Raw genomic sequence first — 16,073 nt, 5'->3', positions numbered from 1 at the left:
TACTTCCAGGAAATATTGTGTAATTCTAATATTTAATAAAAATATTCAACTCCACATTTGCTTCTTCAAATCATTCAACCTGTCACTCTGATTTCAATATAATTCCTTTTTTTACGCTAAGAAAAATTAAATCCTTCTGCCAGATAATTTTAATTGCATTGCGTAAAAGGGAAAAGAAAAGAACCGGCGCTTTTCCCTTTGAAGAGATTATCCAGATATCAATCGTTTATTTGTCGTCATGACAGTATTTAGAAAGTGATGATAACGAATTTGCGTAATGAGGAGCATCAGAGGTACCTTGGAGAGAAATCTGGAGATGATTTTGGATTTTTTTAACATCTCCTAACGCAGACGCCGCGGTTATTCCTGATCAAGCCAGATCTGCAGAAACAGCCAGCTCTACAAGCCTGGAATCGTTCAATTAATGATTAATTATTGTTTTTAATCCTCAAGTAGTGCTTTCATACCGCAATGCAGACTGGAGATGGTCTTCTGCAAGTCGGTGGACAACGACTGCCGCAAGAACGCCAGATTTCATTACGAGGACATCGTCGTTGGCTCATCGGCTGGGCATTCATCCCTGTGTAAACAAAAAAAGTATCTAATATATACCACAACAATAATCCTTAATTAATAACAAATTCCTAACAAACATCTCAACAAATTTCTGTAGCAAATCGGTAAAAGAAGCGAATCGACTCATTTCTACGATGAGTTTTCCGCAAATATCTCCCAAATGAAGAGAGATAATTAAATTTTTGGTAAAATCATTTTTATAGAGTTCATTGAGAGCTGTCAATGAAGTTCTGACGAAAATTTCGCTATCTCGATTAGTTTCGGGGATATTTAATCATTAATTCAGATTCACCTGCGATTAAGACCATCGCAAGGGCGAAAATTAATAATAAACCAACGCGTGTCATAATTAGTGGAATATCAGTACTGATACAACTGATGACTGATCTGTCGTTTTTATTTGCAGCTTCAGATCTCCTCGAGACTGTTTTTGCTATTTAAAAAATCTCCATTTAATTTTGACAAGTGCGTCAGGACTGTGAACCCGCTCCGGAATATTCCACGTGATGATAAGATTCAAATAAATTACGATATGGTCATTACATTATTGTAATGAAAATATTGTAGTTTCTCCAAATCACGGAACATCTAAATTTTCTTATCAATCAAACAATATGGTAATAATAAGTTCAGAGTCCGCACTTGTCATAATGAAATATTGAAGATATTTCGGGATGCAGGAAACAAATTCTGAAATGAAGACATCTCTGGGACTATAAAAGCCTGGGGATTTGAACTCATCAGCATCAATCCACATTCTCCATCATATTCAGCAACCAAAATGCGCGGCTTTAGTTTGTTCTTCATCCTCGCTCTTGCGATGGTCTTCATCGGTGGTAAGTTTCAACCGTTATCTAATTAACAAGAGATAATTTAACGTTATAAAAAATACATTATCCAGATAAATTGAATGTTTGATCATTTGTCTTTGAGAGAATGATATTGAATTCAATATTTTAAACAGAAATAAGCGCTCAACGTTGTCGTCGCAATGAGGTCTGGAGGGATTGTGGAAGTCGTTGTCCACCCACTTGTAGAAGACCTAGACCTGTCTGCGCTGCGGTACGAGAGTTCCTCACAAATAACTTGATGATCATTAATTGATTGGTAATGAGTAATTGCATGATTTCAGGTTTGCCGAGCTGGTTGCTTCTGCCGACCTGGATTGATAAGGAACAACCGAGGGGTTTGTGTCAGGAGATGTTAAAATTCTTCTCAACAAGTCCATGAAGTCCTCTTTAAAATTCCCTTGTTATTCATTTAATTTTTGAAATAAACATATTACTGCAGAAACGAGAAATACTTTCTTGTGATTACGTATTCCTCTAGTGAAAATAAAGATTATTTGTACTGTAATAAAAACGGTATAAATTCAAAACAAAGTCTTGGAATGATGTGTTATTCTGATAATATAATATTATATCAGAATAGAAAAAATATTGTTTTCGTGATTAAAGATGTGAGTGCAGCGGGACTACGCGAGATTTTTTCCCGTTATAAAGGGGGTGTGTTCCTCATTACAAGCATCAATACGAATTTGAAATCATATTGAAAATCCAACATGCGGGGTTTTTCCTTATTCTTCATCCTGGCTCTCGCGGTAGTCTGCATCAGCGGTGAGTCCCAAAAATCATAAACCGAAAGAATTAAAATTATTGAAAAAATTCAAGTACTAATTAATAAAGACAAATTACCCTGATAGATAGTAATCGCATAATTCAATGATCGTCTATAATTTTCCGGGAATCAGAATAAAAAATGGATAATTTTGAGAAGTAATTGGATTTCTTCGAGCAAGAGAGAAAGTTATTCATCCATTACTCTAGAATAAAATAACAATTTATTAATTCTTTAAATAAATGTCTCTCTGTGCAGGATAGAATGTTTCAGAGACAATTATTTATTCGAATGAATAAAATTAGATATAAACTGATAACGAATTATTGTTGTTGTATTTTTGCAGAGATAAACGCGCAACGTCGTTGTCGTCGAAATGAGGTCTGGACGAGCTGTGGCACTGCTTGCCCGCCAACTTGTAGAAATCCTCGTCCACGAATCTGCACAAGGGTATGAAACCCCCGACAAGATTCACTAAGATTCTCCTAGCAATCGCCCAAATTAATCATTATTAATTGTTCCAGCAATGCGTTCGGGGTTGTTTCTGCCGACGGGGATGGTTCAGGAACAACCGTGGCATCTGTGTCGCAAGATGTTAAGAATAACTTCTGAAATTCGAACCAACTTGTCCCACAGTTCTGCTACTATACCTCAGCATTGATACCTTGATGATCTTCCCTATTTTAAACCCAGGAATTACAACAGAGCACAAGAAATAATTGCCTGAATACCTCAAGCATTAATAAACAATCATAAATAAATAGTTCTTGTTCTCCACAACTCCAAGATTTTTAATATAAAACTCTACTGAAACTACCGATCACAATTTTCAATGTGGTAAATAATAAAATACATTGAATAACTTATTTACAAGTAAACTAACTGCTCTACCCATGTGCTCGTGTCTCCTGCTCTTTCTTGAGGAATTTCTCCAGCTCCTTCTGTTGATTTAAAATATACAAATTCTCTGCCTTTCGAGAGGCATTCTGCGCTCGTCGTTCAACGTCTCTCAGAACTCCCGCCCGAAGTTCTTCACTGAAATCAATAAATAAATATAAAAAATTGGAGCAGCCTAACCCCCAAAATCGAGATTATTCCACGTAATTACCGTTCTATCGATTGCAAACAGTGAACGTAATAAACAGTTCCTCCACTGACTGCGATAGAACTGTATAAAAATAATCTCGACGTCCACGACATTTTATTCCTATTATTCCCTATTTTTCAAATCTCCAGGAATTCTTCATGTCGCCATTGTTTTCATCACGTGACTCTTCACTGCAAGTTGCATCCCGCAAACAATCGATTTTCGTTGCATTCGATATTTTTGCATTCAAAGGGAACAAAAGGAAAATTCTCTTGAATTATTGCAATAACAGACGATTCACACTAAGTGGAAAATACAAATTTTCATTATTTCTGAGATGATGAATAATTCGAAAGCTGATGGATTCAAAACATGAGATAAAAACGATTAAAAAATAAAAATACTTGAATTATTCAAGTGAAAAACCAAGACCGTTCGAGTTTCTTCCGAGTTCAGCCAACTTCAGAGGTATTATTGATATTAAAATCTTCACAAAACGTGATAATTAATAATTAAAAGTACTTCAATAACAAGTGTTTATGAATTCAAAGGTTATTATTTTATCCCAAAGCCCGACTTATTCATTAAAATCACAATCTCCTTGACTATCCACCCCATTAATGAATTAATTCGGAATATTGCGTAGTGGGTAACCTTTCAACAAACCCAAGAAGCAATATTAATGAAAAATTACTGAACTTCGCAATTATAATCAATAGTTTATCCTGAGTTGCCTCAGGGTTAACACAAATTATGGCAGAAGCTCACTATTTTTTAAATTTCTTTCCAGAAAAAGCAGCTAGAGGATGTGAGAATCAGCAAACGACTCTCCTATTTACTTCGTCATGGTGCTGTACAAGAAGGTCTCCACATAAATCCAGATGGTTTTGTTCCTCTGCGAGAGCTCCTGGAGAAATTGCCTGAGTGTACGATCGTCGACATCAGACGCATCGTCTCCACGAATTCCAAGGGTCGATTTACTCTAGTCGAGAGTGAAGACGAAGGTCCTCAGATAAAAGCAAATCAGGGTCACTCTCTGGCAAGTGTGAATCGGCTGTCCTTGAAAGAAGTCAGCAATCCAAATTTCGAGATAATCCATGGGACTTCGTTTGCCAATTGGGCCCAGATTAAATGTAGGGGACTGTCTCGAATGAGAAGAAATCACATTCACTTCTCGAAAGGTTTGGACTCCGCTCGTGGCTTGAGAAGCTCCGCTCAAGTTTTTATTTTCATAGATTACTCCAAATCATCAGCAGATGGAATAAAATTCTTCGAGTCTGAGAATGGAGTGGTGCTCAGCCCAGGGGATGCCTGCGGTGTGATAGAGACTCGATATTTCTCGAGAGTATCAACACGGGACAATAAAATATTATCAATTGATAATTAATCGATGAAGTGTGCACTTGAGTCAATAAAAAATAATTAAGAATGTCGAAACGCTGTGAGGTATGTGCTCAGGACTTTCTCGACGAGTACGCCTTCCACGGTCATCTCCTGGGGAAGAAGCACTCGAAAAATGTCGAGTTTAAGAAGCAAAACCTTCAGAAAGAGCAGAATTCCGTCTTCATCTCACCAGTGCCTCCCGGTCTCGACCCCCAATTGGTCTTCGGGTTCTTCTCAAATTTCGGCCCCATTCAGCATTACATATTCAATCCCAGGTATCTGATCATAGAATATAAAGAGAAATCTCCAGTGGAGTACCTCTTAAACAATCCGATTTACCTAAACAAGTGGAAATTGAGGATTCGTCGAAGAAAAATGGAAAATTACGCGGAGAAATTTCAACACAGGAGGACGAAACAATCACCACAGATGCAAAAAAATGAGAACCCCGAGACACAGCAGGAGCTGAGAATATCTCTGGAGTCAGAGCGGAGTCTGGAGGAGCAGGTGAATAAATTTCTGCTGTCAGTTCAGATAGACGAAGAAGAGATGCAGCAGCTGGTAGCAATGGTCTGCTCATCGTTGGATAGCGCCATGAAGCAACTGTTCCCCAGGTGTCGAGCTATTCCTTTTGGCTCGTCAGTGACAGGACTAAGCCTGACAGGGAGTGATCTCGATGTTTTTCTCGATATCAGAGAGCCCATTATCGAGGACGACGATTCAACGCTTGGGTGCCCATCAGGCTGGACGCCCAAGACAATTTTCAAGGGTGTGAAGAGAGTATTCTACAAAAATCGGCCAGTCTTCACCCAGATAGTTCCTATTCCAATGGCCAAAATTCCTGTTATCAAGTTCCATCATACTGCCAGTGACATGGACTGCGATATTTCCTTCAAGGATGGACTAGGTGTCCACAATAGTCAGTTAATTAAATATTTGCTTACCCTCGACTCTAGGATAAAGCCCTTGGTAGTAATTCTCAAGTATTGGGCAAGAAATCTCGACATATCAGGCAGTGGAAAGATCAATAATTATTCTCTCGTTATGCTAATTGTTTTCTATCTACAACAGGCGAGTGTCAATCTCCTACCCTCCATCAAAGAACTGCAGAAGGTCCACCAGAGGGTCTACATCAGGGAATGGCAGGTGAACTTTAATACAGACTATCCCTCTACCTCAGAGAACAACTCCAGTTCGCTCCTGGAGCTGCTCCAGGGCTTCTTCAAGTTTTATTCGGACTTTGATTTCTCCACAAGGATTATTCGGCCTCTGGAAGGCAGCAGTGTCCTCAGGAAAGAATTTAAGAAGGAGATGGAGGCGTGCCACAGATCGAGGTATGTCGAGAGCTTGCACCTGGACAGACATGCCTGTCTTCAGGATCCTATTCAGCTGGATTATAATATCACATCGGGATGGGCAACCAAGGAGATCCAGGGGTTGAAGTTGTCGTGTCTGCTGGCATTGGAGGTGTTTGAGAGTATGAGGGAGACCCCTCTGGGAATTATTCCTAGGCTATTGGAACCTGAGATGAACGTTAAGCTCAAGGCGAGCATTAAAGCCAAGACGAAAAAGAAAATGAATCCGACGGTGAGCTTTACCATTCTTGCTGGAAAGTTCAAGACGTTCGGTCTCCCTGAGGACTTTGAGGAGAATAACGTGGAGGACAGCCAGAAGTTCATCGAGAAGAACTGGTTCTGCACGGTTTATAGGCTTCTGGAGGTGATTCTTGAGAAAATATTTATGCTCCAGATTCAGGTGATCTATGACAAGGTCGGGGTTAAGCAGATGAAGCTTCAGGAGGAGGACGATGTTCACACCAATAATGAGGACAATATCCTGCTGAATTGCTCCGGGAAGTATCCTCTGCATAAGCGTAGGAAGGGCAAGGGGCAAATTGTTCAGCCCAATGTCAGTCCCATCCAGAGGGAAATTATAACCTCAGAGAAAATTGTCAAAGAAATCGACAGCAAAACAGCAGATACACCTATCAAGTTTCAGTGTCTTGTTGTCAAAAAGAGCAATCCACTTCATGCACTTGTTGAACTCACTGATCAAGAATTGACGAATAACTGTTTTATGGAACTTGCTGTTTACATGCAGTGCAAGGTGCACAGCTGGATCGAGAAAGAATTCATGCATATGGTGCAGTTTAAAAAAAATGTTTGGACATCGAATGAGTCCTGAGGGGATGGATTTTTTTGTCCCACGACAAGTTCTTTTCAATTGCGACGAGGAACAGGATGACAGGTCTGCTTTCTAGTGGATTTTTCAATTAATATCTTCAAATCTAATGGAGATGGCGATATTTTCGGCGGGACCTTTTGTGTACAGCAAAGTGAAAACTGCAAAAAATGGGTTGGAAAAAATTTCGATGTCTCTAGTAGATTCACAGATATTTTCAGAAACTAATGAATAAACAAAAAGTCCTGAATTTTTCAAGGACTTAATATAAACAACGATGCAGAATAATTTATGAATCGTTCAATCTTCTGATGGCAGGAGAGATTTTTTTGGAGAAAAATTATTATGGATTTTTATTTTTTTTTCATAAACTCTGATCGTCTAGATTATTGTGAGATCATCTAGAGGCTATTTCTAATTGAATTTTCATGGCTTGACTAAAACTAGATGTTTTACAGGTCATTTTCATTTGATTATTAGATTTGAAGAACATTATTTCACATGTTGCTTTTTTATTTTGAAGTCTGTGAAATAAGTGCACTATCTCGGCGAAGTCGGGATATAAATTAGTGTAAGTTTTTCGGATTTTCGAGGATTTTGAGTAACACGCTTGCATAATTTTTAAATAACATACAGAATGAACTTCTCACTGGTTCATGGAGAGAAATTATAATTTTACGATGTACATTTTCATTTTTTGAAAGTATTAATGTTTATTGCGAATAAAGAGATATCAAAACTGAATGCAGTTCAGTTTTTTATTCCACATTGTTTAATTGATTTAATTAAAAGTTGAGTTTTCGAGGAAAAATATTCGTACACTAATGTTTTTCCTCAAACCTTTCCGGTTTGAAAATATACAGGCATTAAATTAAATCAAAGATGTCACCAGGTATTCCGATCTAATGTTAACCATGAATACATGACTTGCGTGTAGTCGCAGAATGGCATAGTGACATTTATCAAAAACTGCTGCCATCTCTTCTCGTAACTATCCAAAGCTGCGGCTTTTTCATTTTCCGAGAGAGTGCTGTAGATAATAGAGTTCCTAGCAATTTTTTTCAATGAATAAAGATTTGCATTCATGGGCAATATAGACATTAAAGTCATATAGAAATCATCACTAAGGCCTTTAGCGCCCCATAGTCCTGGATCATCATTAGAGATGACTACTGGGATGTCTAGAGCAAACAAGATAGCTGCCTGATGATTACGGAGATTGCTTACTAGTCCTAGTACTTGATTCGAAATCGGACAGACTTCAACAGGAATGTTCTTCTCTTTGAGTTCCCTCAAAGTATCCGGCTCCTTCGTAATTGAGTAAGCATGACCGATTCTTTTTGCGTTATGCCTGATAGCTATTTGTAAATTCGTCGGTTGCAACAGAAAGTTCTGTGTTTCTCCAGCATGGAAGAAAAAATCTGTCCAGTTTGAAACTTCCAACAATAGTGAAGAATGATCCTTCAACTTATATCCTGCATCTTCATGGCCCACCAAATCTGCACCAGCGATGAATCCGGGAAACATTTTTTTCAATTCTACAGTTTCATGGAGAAAGCTTCTCAATTCGTCATGGTCCATGTCTCTGCTTTTTGCGTAAATGATTTTAGCACCGATGAAGTCAGGATGATCTGCTTTGAACCTAAATGACAATTACCATTTGATGAAGTTAATCGAGATCTTGTATATTTATTGAGTGAATATGATCGAATCTAATAATTAAATAGCTCTTCTAATTACTGTATTGAATTTCAGTGGATTTCACCTTGTCACGACATCATGAAGAATATTCACAGTTTCAGTGGTGGTGTAAATCTTCCCGTCGAGATCATACAATTTCTGAAGTCCTGATCGCACCTCGACATACATGACATTGTCTTCATACAACTCTAGAAGTCCTTGATAAAAATGATCTTCGGCCAAAGGCCTGTAATTGAGAAATGACCTGAGAAAGGTGAAGATATTCTGAAACTTTTCCCAGAGAACGTTGGTGTCTGACCGATCAGGAATTTCCGTTAACATCGTCATTTGTCGCCGAATTCTATCTTCCAGAACTTGACGTACCAGCGGATTCCGTCTGCGTTCATATAGGGCTTGCCAATTACAATCGTTTGATGGGGTTTTGAAGAATTTGAGCGATAGATGATTATGTTTATCACAAACGTACAAATTAGTCCTGTATGTTTGAAGGTAGAGCCAATCTGTATTAACCATGGCCTTGTGGTGAATGTGGAGAGCTGCACCTTTTGGCATTTTTCTAACCAATTGGAATAATGGCGAGTTGTGTAAAGACTCGATATCGCTCTTGAAATTTTTTAAAGGCCAAGAATAAATCCGCGTCTTGTCTAAACATACAACAACGGTAAATAAAATGGATTGTAAATGACAAGTCTGTAGTGTATAGTAGATGTAACAAATAAGAAATGATGTATTGTTGATTACATTGATTACGCTAATTAGAGCAATGAGTTGATAATGACAATAAGTTCAAATAATCTTCATTGGGAATTCACCTATTACAGAGTTGAAGAACTTCAAGTCGCGTGTTTCCATTACGGCACGCATATCTCTGTGGCATATGTCAAATTCCGGATTAGCATATACCGCTATTCCTAATGGAAATTGAGGTTTATTGGCAGATACAAGAGGCAGAAGGATAAGAATTCTTGCAATTATCATCGCAAACTATTATATGCAACTCCTAAATTGGTTATTTGAAGACGCTCTTGGCTTTGTGGGTAGAACGTGCAGATATACGTAAAATCAGTAGTTTCACTCTACTAAAAGTTGAGTGAAAAGAAAATTATCTGGTTGAAATAAAAAATGTTTGAACGTTTTTCCGAGGGTTTTAAAAGAAGAATGTTATAGAACTGGAGATATAAATTGGGATCTGTTATTTATACTGAATTCCCTCCTTCGTAGATATTGAAATGTAAATATTTGTCAGCCTGAAGTCGATGAATTTTGGAGTTCATACTTAATACTGCAATAGGCACAACTGCTAGTCAATCTCAGGTCTCATCCATCCACGTGAACAAACAATGTTTAAAAAATATACCATTTGTGTCCCTGAAGACGTTTGTAAGATTTGTAATCAAGTGTTACTTTTAAATATGAAAAAAACCGGGTGATGAAGACATGTATTCTCACATAAAAATTGATTAATTCGATTAATTTCTATCGTCATATAATGATGAAAATGATAAATTATTGAAATCTAATATAGAATAAATAATTAGATCGATAACAGAATGAATTAAGTACAAAAAATATAATTTATGTACGGAGAGAAATAAATATATTTATTTATATGAATTCAGTATAAAAAATATCACAAGGTCAATCTTCTGATGACAGGAGGGATTTTTTGGACGAAAATTATTATGGATTTTTATTTTTTTTTTCAACTCTCGTCATCTCGATTATTGTGAAATCATCTAGAGGCTATTTCTAGTTTAATTTTTATGGCTTGACTAGAACTAGATGTTTTAGAGATTATTTTCATTTGATTTTTAGAGTGTGAAGAACATTATTTTGCATTTTGCATTTTTATTTTGATGCCTGTCAAACAACTCAGTATCTCTGCGAAGTCGGGATATAAATTATAGTTTTTTAGGTTTTTGAAGATTTTGCGTAATACGTTTGCATCATTTTTCAATAACAAAGAAAATGAACAGGTTTATGGAGAAAAATTATAACTTTACAATGTACCTTTTCCTTTTTTGAAATATTAATTTTTATTACCAATAAAGATCAAAACTGAGCGCAGTTCCATTTTTTGTTCCACATTCACCATCTCTAATATTCAGTACAGAACAAGTGAAGGACATTAATTCGATTTAATAAACAATTGGGTTTTCGAGGAATATCTCTAAATTTTAGAGCCAGCAAAATCTTTAAAAAATTTTTTGCAGCTGTCATTTAATTATACTAGAGAACGTGTGAGAAATTGAGCGTTTTCAGAAAAAATATTCACCGGAACTTTTATTTAGTGTTATTTATTCTAAAATTAGTGTTTGTGCCTAAGGATTTCAAAGTTTTTTGGTCAACGTCGAGATTTTTCCCATGGCATAACCGACGGTACCCATTCCCAATGAAAGTTTGGCGACCAATTTAAAGACCTATAATTATTGATTATGAGAAGCTCCAAGTGTACATATTCTGGATTCCTAGTCACTCGAAAGATTTGGTGGTTGCACGCGAAATTAATGTGATTTCTTATCGCTTGGTCCCATTTCTCGTCGATAGTCTTTAGAGCTTTGACTTTTTCATCTGCAGAGAGAACGCTATAAATAATGGAATCCTTAGCGATTTTTTTAAGTGAATGAAAGGACGCTCGATATTCCATGATGGCCACGTAGGTCTCGTAGAAATCGTAGCTAAGGCCTTTGGCACCCCACATGCCTGGATCATCACTAGAAATTACCACTGGGATGTCTAGAGCAAATAACACTGATGCCTGATGATTATAGAGATCTTTCACAAGTCCCAACACTTGATTTGAGATTGGACAAACTTCAACAGGAATATTCTTTTTTTTGAATTCTCTTATAATTTGTATCTCTTTCGAAAGTGAATAAGCATGACCTATTCTTTTCGAATGATGCCTAATTGCCGCATCTACATTGCTACTGGACACAGTCCCATCATTCAATTGTGTCTCTCCAGCATGGAAGAAAAAATCTATATGTTTTTCAGCTTCTGATAGTAGTTCATAGTAATCGTTCAATTGTATCGCCGGATTTTCACGGCCTACCAAATCCACACCAGCGATGAATTCAGGGTAAATCCGTTTCAATTCTATAGCTTCGTCAAGGAAACTTTTCAATTTGGCTTTTCCCATTCTTTTACTTTTGGAGTAGATTATTTTAGCACCGATGAAGTCCGGATGCTCTCTTTTGAATCTAGAACCATAATCATGATTTCATAAATATTATTGAATTGTTATATGATATTTTTTGAAAATAAGTAATTATAAACAAACAAAAACAAATTGAAGAGGAACAAATACTACAATAATATAGGATAAAATTAAAAAAATGAATTTGTGGTTGAAGTAAATTTGTTGCATTTTAGATTTTGAGTTTCATTCAATGAGGCTCGCTAGATCTTACCTGTTTGCAACTTCCTGAAAAATACCCGCAGTTTCAATAGTGTTGTAAATCCTCCCATTAAGATCATATAAATTTGAAAGTCCCGATCGCACCTCCATGTACATGACATTATCTTCATAGAATTCTAAGAGTCCTTGGTAAAAGTGATCTTCGGCCAAAGGTCGGTAATTGAGGAATGGCCTAAGAAATTTAAATACCCTCTGAAATTTCGACCAGGCAGCATCGCTATTCGGGTACATCTCTTCAGGATTGAGCACTATCATCGTCATTTCGCCCCGAATTCTCTTTTCCAAAGTATCATCTCGCTGCAATGTTCTAATTTGACTCAAAAGTTGCCAACTTGAATCATGTTTTCCGAAAAAATGGAGTCGTAGACGGCCATCCACATCCTGGATGTACAAATTCTCCCTAAATGTTGCATTGTAGACCCATTCTCCATCAACCATGGCTTTGTGATGGACATGAAGAGCTGCCCCTTTCGGTATTTGCTGTATTAGTTGAAATATTTCTGTTTTTTTGATTAAGTCACGTGCTTTCATGAAATTCATTGCAGGAAGCACACCATAATTTTGTTTTGCTGTAAACGTCACAAGGGTATATAATTTGGATTGCAAATGACAGAAGAAATAAGAAATCGATTATATATTCATTACGGTAATTAGGGGTGACAATAAGAATAAATACAAATTATCTTCGGTAACTCACTCAGAGATTGATCTAGCGACTTTATCACTCCGGCTTCCAACCAATTGTTGTATAAGTTGTGACACTGCTCTGCAGTTAATTGGAACTGCTCCAGAGACGCTGCATAGGCCACTGCTATGAGTAAAACAACAGCAATTCTTATCATCATCATGCAAAAATAGAGTATCCAAATAGACAAGTCTTTATTTAGAAACACTTGAAATTCTAGGGGAAAATGGATGAATTGATGTGAAAGAAGTAGTAGTAGCTTTAAACAATTTTTCTTCCAGTGGTGTGTAAAAGATGGAACTTTGGAAACTGAAGATTCAAATAGAATCCAGAATATATATGGAAATCCCTCCGTCGTCGACACAGAAATGCCAATATTTGTTTGATAATATAAAGAGGAATATGGGCAGATTTCGATCGTAATATTGGAATAGATACGAACCCTAGTCAACAGGTCTTATCAATCCACGTGAACTAACACAATTGAAAAAATTTGACATAAGGAAACCATTCGTGTCCCTGAAGACTGTTATTCTACAATATAAAATAGAAGAGTCTGTGTTGTTTGCCACCAATGGAATGGGGTAGATGGGTCGAATAAATAATGATTGCAATAATATTAATGGATAAATGTTGTTTAGGACAAAATTTATTAGTTTATTAAGTAAAAAAAATTAATATAGAATAAATAACGAGATCGATAGCACAATGAATCAAGTAAGTACAAAAAAAGTGATTTATGTACGAAGGAAAATAAATATATCTATGTATATATAAATTCAGTATAAAAAGTATGACGAGTTATGATTAATAATAATTACAAGGATCATTTTTGTTCCAGTAGGTGGATCGTATTATCAATCCACTCGAGATGATAAGGGACACTAGTGAAGACATCCGGTATCCCCTCCGCGCAGGAGGGACCGCTGAAGGACGTAATTCCCACAAGTAAATTATCAAAAACTAGAGGACCTCCACTATCTCCAGCGCAGATTCCGAGTTTTTTACTTCCCATAACGCAAATGTGAGTTCTGTTGATGGGATCTGGTCTGTGGGCTTTGGCACAGCTTTTTCGTGACATTACTGTTCTATCCATTTCCTGGGGCTTCACAGGTGGAACACGATTCTCCGGAGCTATTCGCCCCCACCCAACGGCAGTCACTTTACTTGACACCCGGGGCACCGATTCCGACACGGAAATTGGCTGCGTGTAGCGATCGAATTTTATGGATTTATTGGTCTGAAAAAAACCATAAGTTTTCAATACACCATTGAAAATTTTCATTTATCATATCCTAATACTCTGAGAATTTTCCGAATATTCGGAAATGATTTATTTATTTGCACATTCATAATTTTTCAATATTTCAATTGACAAATTGTTTACTGTTATTTCAGCTATTCATTTTTTCATTCTTTCAACATCATAAGCTATCACACTTTTTAGAAAGAATTTCGTGTAAACAATCTGTAAATCTGAAGAATTATATCATGCGCCAGTTTTCTGACAAGTCAACTCAATCGGAAAACTGGTGTTTGCTGAGTCAAGACAGTTGTCCAGTCTGAATACAGAAGTTCAATTGTTTATTTAACTTTATTCTATGTATTTTTTTCAACGGTACCTTTATGATTGCAATATCATGCGGAAAACTTCCAGAGTCTTCATACGCCTCGTGAACAACAATAGTGTCCACTCCATAGGCTACACCACCTTGCCTTGACCTCATATTTCCTGCTCGTACGAAAACATGAGGAATATCTGATTTTGTAAGTTTATGAACACAATGAGCAGCCGTAAGGACGTATCTCCTCGATATGATGGAACCGCTGCAGAAGGAGTCATCGGTGTCTATTCCCACCAGGAATGGGTACTCAGCGTCACTGACATCTACACCCCCGACGATTTTCTGGCTCCTCCCAATGCCAACTGAAACTGGTGATCATACCGGTCGTGAGTGATTACTTAATAATTTAATGGAGTAATTTAATCCCATCACTCTAAAAAACGTGTACCATTTCAAGAATTTCAAGAAATTTCAAAGACTTCAACGGAATTCGCAAGATTATAAAGAATTTTATATTCTTCATATTTTTGGGAATTATTCCATCGTTCGATTGATCTCTGACTTTCTCATCAATGTTTTTTTATGAATACGCAATGTTATTTCAAACCGTTCCGCGCGATTCATGAATTTTTCCTCAAAATTTCACGGAATTCCATGGAATTCAATATCACGTGTACACCAAATTTCCAAAGTAATATCTTCTCTAGGTTTTCCTATTTTTTCCAGTTACTATTTGGTGAATAGAAAATATTTTTGCTGCGTACTCACCAGAGATGGCTTGCGCTGCTATGAGAAACAGGCAAAACGTTTCAACATCCGAGATCCTTCTGGCAGACATGGAGAAGTTTTCCGCCAATTGCAATCGATGATCTGGAGAAACTACAATTTAAGACTGAATGATTAGAGGCAAAGACTTGACTGTGAGAAATAGTGCAAATTATCTGGTATATATACCTACCATATCGAATGTCGTCATGATTTGACTAATTTTCCTCAACTTAGGAAAAGACGGAAGTATCGTTGCGTTGTTCCGATTAATGACGGCAGTCCTCACTTTTTGCGGCATGAAATTATGCGAAGGAAAAGCTATTTTCCTGTCTCCGACGCATAATATCCCTGTCTTCTCTCAGAAATCATCAATTAATTCGGAAAATTACGTTATCATTACAATCATGCAAGCCTCAGCTCTTTGTTCTACGACCCGCTAAAATAAATTTACAAAAACAATTTCACTACTCATTCATGGAGAATTGAAATAATACTCTTTACCCCTGATTGAGTACATTATGTACTCAACACCTTTGTGACGTCATAGAAAATTATTGCCCTTTTGAACATTTTAATTGTCATTTCCTGAGGACTTTTCTGAATTCTTATAACAAATTGCACTGAAATTTCTCAGAATTTCGTAATTGGCTATTCATGGAAATCTCAATTAATACTGCATTTTTTTTTGACTGAGTATGAGTACATGAGTGTATATGAGTATTTATTTTAATTATTTTAACGAGTAATTGCCCATGTCTTCTCAGTTAATTTTGCAAAAATTCCCAGGACTACAAAAAAATTTTAAAAATACAGGCACAACTGTAAAAATTTGTGTTATAGCATAATTGTTTTGTTTGATTAAAGAAATTAATCATGGGTATGAATAAATAAATAAGTGCATAAAATTTTGATTTACGCCAATAAATAGGGGTGGTAATACCAAAATATGAATTAAGAAAAAAAAACCAATTCCGTTGATTTTTCGCCGGACAATCAATGAAGAACTTTTTAAAAATTGTTATCCACATGTGCACACATGCACACACATACAACCCGTCCTAAAAATCGAATTTTCTGAATTTTTCGATT

The 16,073-nt window shown here is 36.6% G+C and overlaps 9 protein-coding genes across 12 annotated transcripts; 4 read left to right on the top strand and 5 right to left on the bottom strand.

Annotated features, from left to right (window-relative positions):
• Window positions 1-13: 13 nt before the first annotated feature.
• Window positions 14-979, bottom strand: LOC105264118 (chymotrypsin inhibitor). The gene is made up of 3 exons (XM_011300769.1): window positions 869-979; window positions 468-580; window positions 14-407 (listed from the first exon to the last, which is right to left on the bottom strand). The coding sequence occupies exons 1-3, from the start codon at window positions 921-923 to the stop codon at window positions 333-335; spliced, it is 243 nt and encodes an 80-aa protein (XP_011299071.1). The 5' UTR covers window positions 924-979; the 3' UTR covers window positions 14-332.
• A 322-nt stretch (window positions 980-1,301) lies between these two features.
• LOC105264117 (chymotrypsin inhibitor-like) lies at window positions 1,302-1,876 on the top strand. The gene is made up of 3 exons (XM_011300767.1): window positions 1,302-1,412; window positions 1,541-1,638; window positions 1,709-1,876. Exons 1-3 carry the CDS (start codon window positions 1,358-1,360, stop codon window positions 1,781-1,783), a joined length of 228 nt encoding a protein of 75 aa, XP_011299069.1. The 5' UTR covers window positions 1,302-1,357; the 3' UTR covers window positions 1,784-1,876.
• Window positions 1,877-2,084: 208 nt separating this feature from the next.
• Window positions 2,085-3,059, top strand: LOC105264111 (chymotrypsin inhibitor-like). The gene is made up of 3 exons (XM_011300761.1): window positions 2,085-2,192; window positions 2,540-2,643; window positions 2,718-3,059. The coding sequence occupies exons 1-3, from the start codon at window positions 2,138-2,140 to the stop codon at window positions 2,790-2,792; spliced, it is 234 nt and encodes a 77-aa protein (XP_011299063.1). The 5' UTR covers window positions 2,085-2,137; the 3' UTR covers window positions 2,793-3,059.
• LOC105264112 (protein pet117, mitochondrial) lies at window positions 2,951-3,737 on the bottom strand. Its single transcript, XM_011300762.1, has 2 exons — window positions 3,302-3,737; window positions 2,951-3,228 (listed from the first exon to the last, which is right to left on the bottom strand). Exons 1-2 carry the CDS (start codon window positions 3,391-3,393, stop codon window positions 3,081-3,083), a joined length of 240 nt encoding a protein of 79 aa, XP_011299064.1. The 5' UTR covers window positions 3,394-3,737; the 3' UTR covers window positions 2,951-3,080.
• Window positions 3,738-3,740: 3 nt separating this feature from the next.
• On the top strand, window positions 3,741-4,690 carry Tpt (tRNA 2'-phosphotransferase). Of its 2 annotated transcripts, XM_011300764.1 has the most exons (3): window positions 3,741-3,831; window positions 4,071-4,461; window positions 4,516-4,690. In XM_011300764.1, exons 1-3 carry the CDS (start codon window positions 3,820-3,822, stop codon window positions 4,665-4,667), a joined length of 555 nt encoding a protein of 184 aa, XP_011299066.1. In that variant the 5' UTR covers window positions 3,741-3,819; the 3' UTR covers window positions 4,668-4,690. The 2 variants fall into 2 exon arrangements, with proteins under 2 accessions (XP_011299066.1, XP_011299065.1); XM_011300763.1 differs by having other exon boundaries at window positions 4,071-4,690.
• On the top strand, window positions 4,684-7,588 carry LOC105264115 (speckle targeted PIP5K1A-regulated poly(A) polymerase-like). The gene has a single exon (XM_011300765.1). The coding sequence runs from the start codon at window positions 4,709-4,711 to the stop codon at window positions 6,845-6,847; it is 2,139 nt and encodes a 712-aa protein (XP_011299067.1). The 5' UTR covers window positions 4,684-4,708; the 3' UTR covers window positions 6,848-7,588.
• A 74-nt stretch (window positions 7,589-7,662) lies between these two features.
• On the bottom strand, window positions 7,663-9,976 carry LOC105264116 (adenosine deaminase CECR1). The gene is made up of 3 exons (XM_011300766.1): window positions 9,358-9,976; window positions 8,610-9,189; window positions 7,663-8,486 (listed from the first exon to the last, which is right to left on the bottom strand). Exons 1-3 carry the CDS (start codon window positions 9,521-9,523, stop codon window positions 7,730-7,732), a joined length of 1,503 nt encoding a protein of 500 aa, XP_011299068.1. The 5' UTR covers window positions 9,524-9,976; the 3' UTR covers window positions 7,663-7,729.
• An 815-nt stretch (window positions 9,977-10,791) lies between these two features.
• Window positions 10,792-13,186, bottom strand: LOC105264110 (adenosine deaminase CECR1-A-like). Of its 2 annotated transcripts, XM_011300760.1 has the most exons (4): window positions 13,094-13,186; window positions 12,664-12,777; window positions 11,959-12,535; window positions 10,792-11,748 (listed from the first exon to the last, which is right to left on the bottom strand). In XM_011300760.1, the coding sequence occupies exons 3-4, from the start codon at window positions 12,504-12,506 to the stop codon at window positions 10,890-10,892; spliced, it is 1,407 nt and encodes a 468-aa protein (XP_011299062.1). In that variant the 5' UTR covers window positions 12,507-12,535; window positions 12,664-12,777; window positions 13,094-13,186; the 3' UTR covers window positions 10,792-10,889. The 2 variants fall into 2 exon arrangements, with proteins under 2 accessions (XP_011299062.1, XP_011299061.1); XM_011300759.1 differs by having other exon boundaries at window positions 12,664-13,186.
• Window positions 13,187-13,359: 173 nt separating this feature from the next.
• Window positions 13,360-15,386, bottom strand: LOC105264109 (chymotrypsin-2). 2 transcript variants are annotated; one of them, XM_011300758.1, is made up of 4 exons: window positions 15,175-15,386; window positions 14,985-15,095; window positions 14,274-14,584; window positions 13,360-13,891 (listed from the first exon to the last, which is right to left on the bottom strand). In XM_011300758.1, the coding sequence occupies exons 2-4, from the start codon at window positions 15,052-15,054 to the stop codon at window positions 13,478-13,480; spliced, it is 795 nt and encodes a 264-aa protein (XP_011299060.1). In that variant the 5' UTR covers window positions 15,055-15,095; window positions 15,175-15,386; the 3' UTR covers window positions 13,360-13,477. The 2 variants fall into 2 exon arrangements, with proteins under 2 accessions (XP_011299060.1, XP_011299059.1); XM_011300757.1 differs by lacking the exon at window positions 15,175-15,386 and having other exon boundaries at window positions 14,985-15,122.
• Between the last annotated feature and the right edge of the window lie 687 nt (window positions 15,387-16,073).

This window comes from Fopius arisanus, unplaced genomic scaffold (genome assembly GCF_000806365.1).
Source record: "Fopius arisanus strain USDA-PBARC FA_bdor unplaced genomic scaffold, ASM80636v1 scaffold00019, whole genome shotgun sequence".
NCBI lineage: Eukaryota > Metazoa > Arthropoda > Insecta > Hymenoptera > Braconidae > Fopius > Fopius arisanus.
This window is presented reverse-complemented; position numbering and strand designations above follow the sequence as displayed.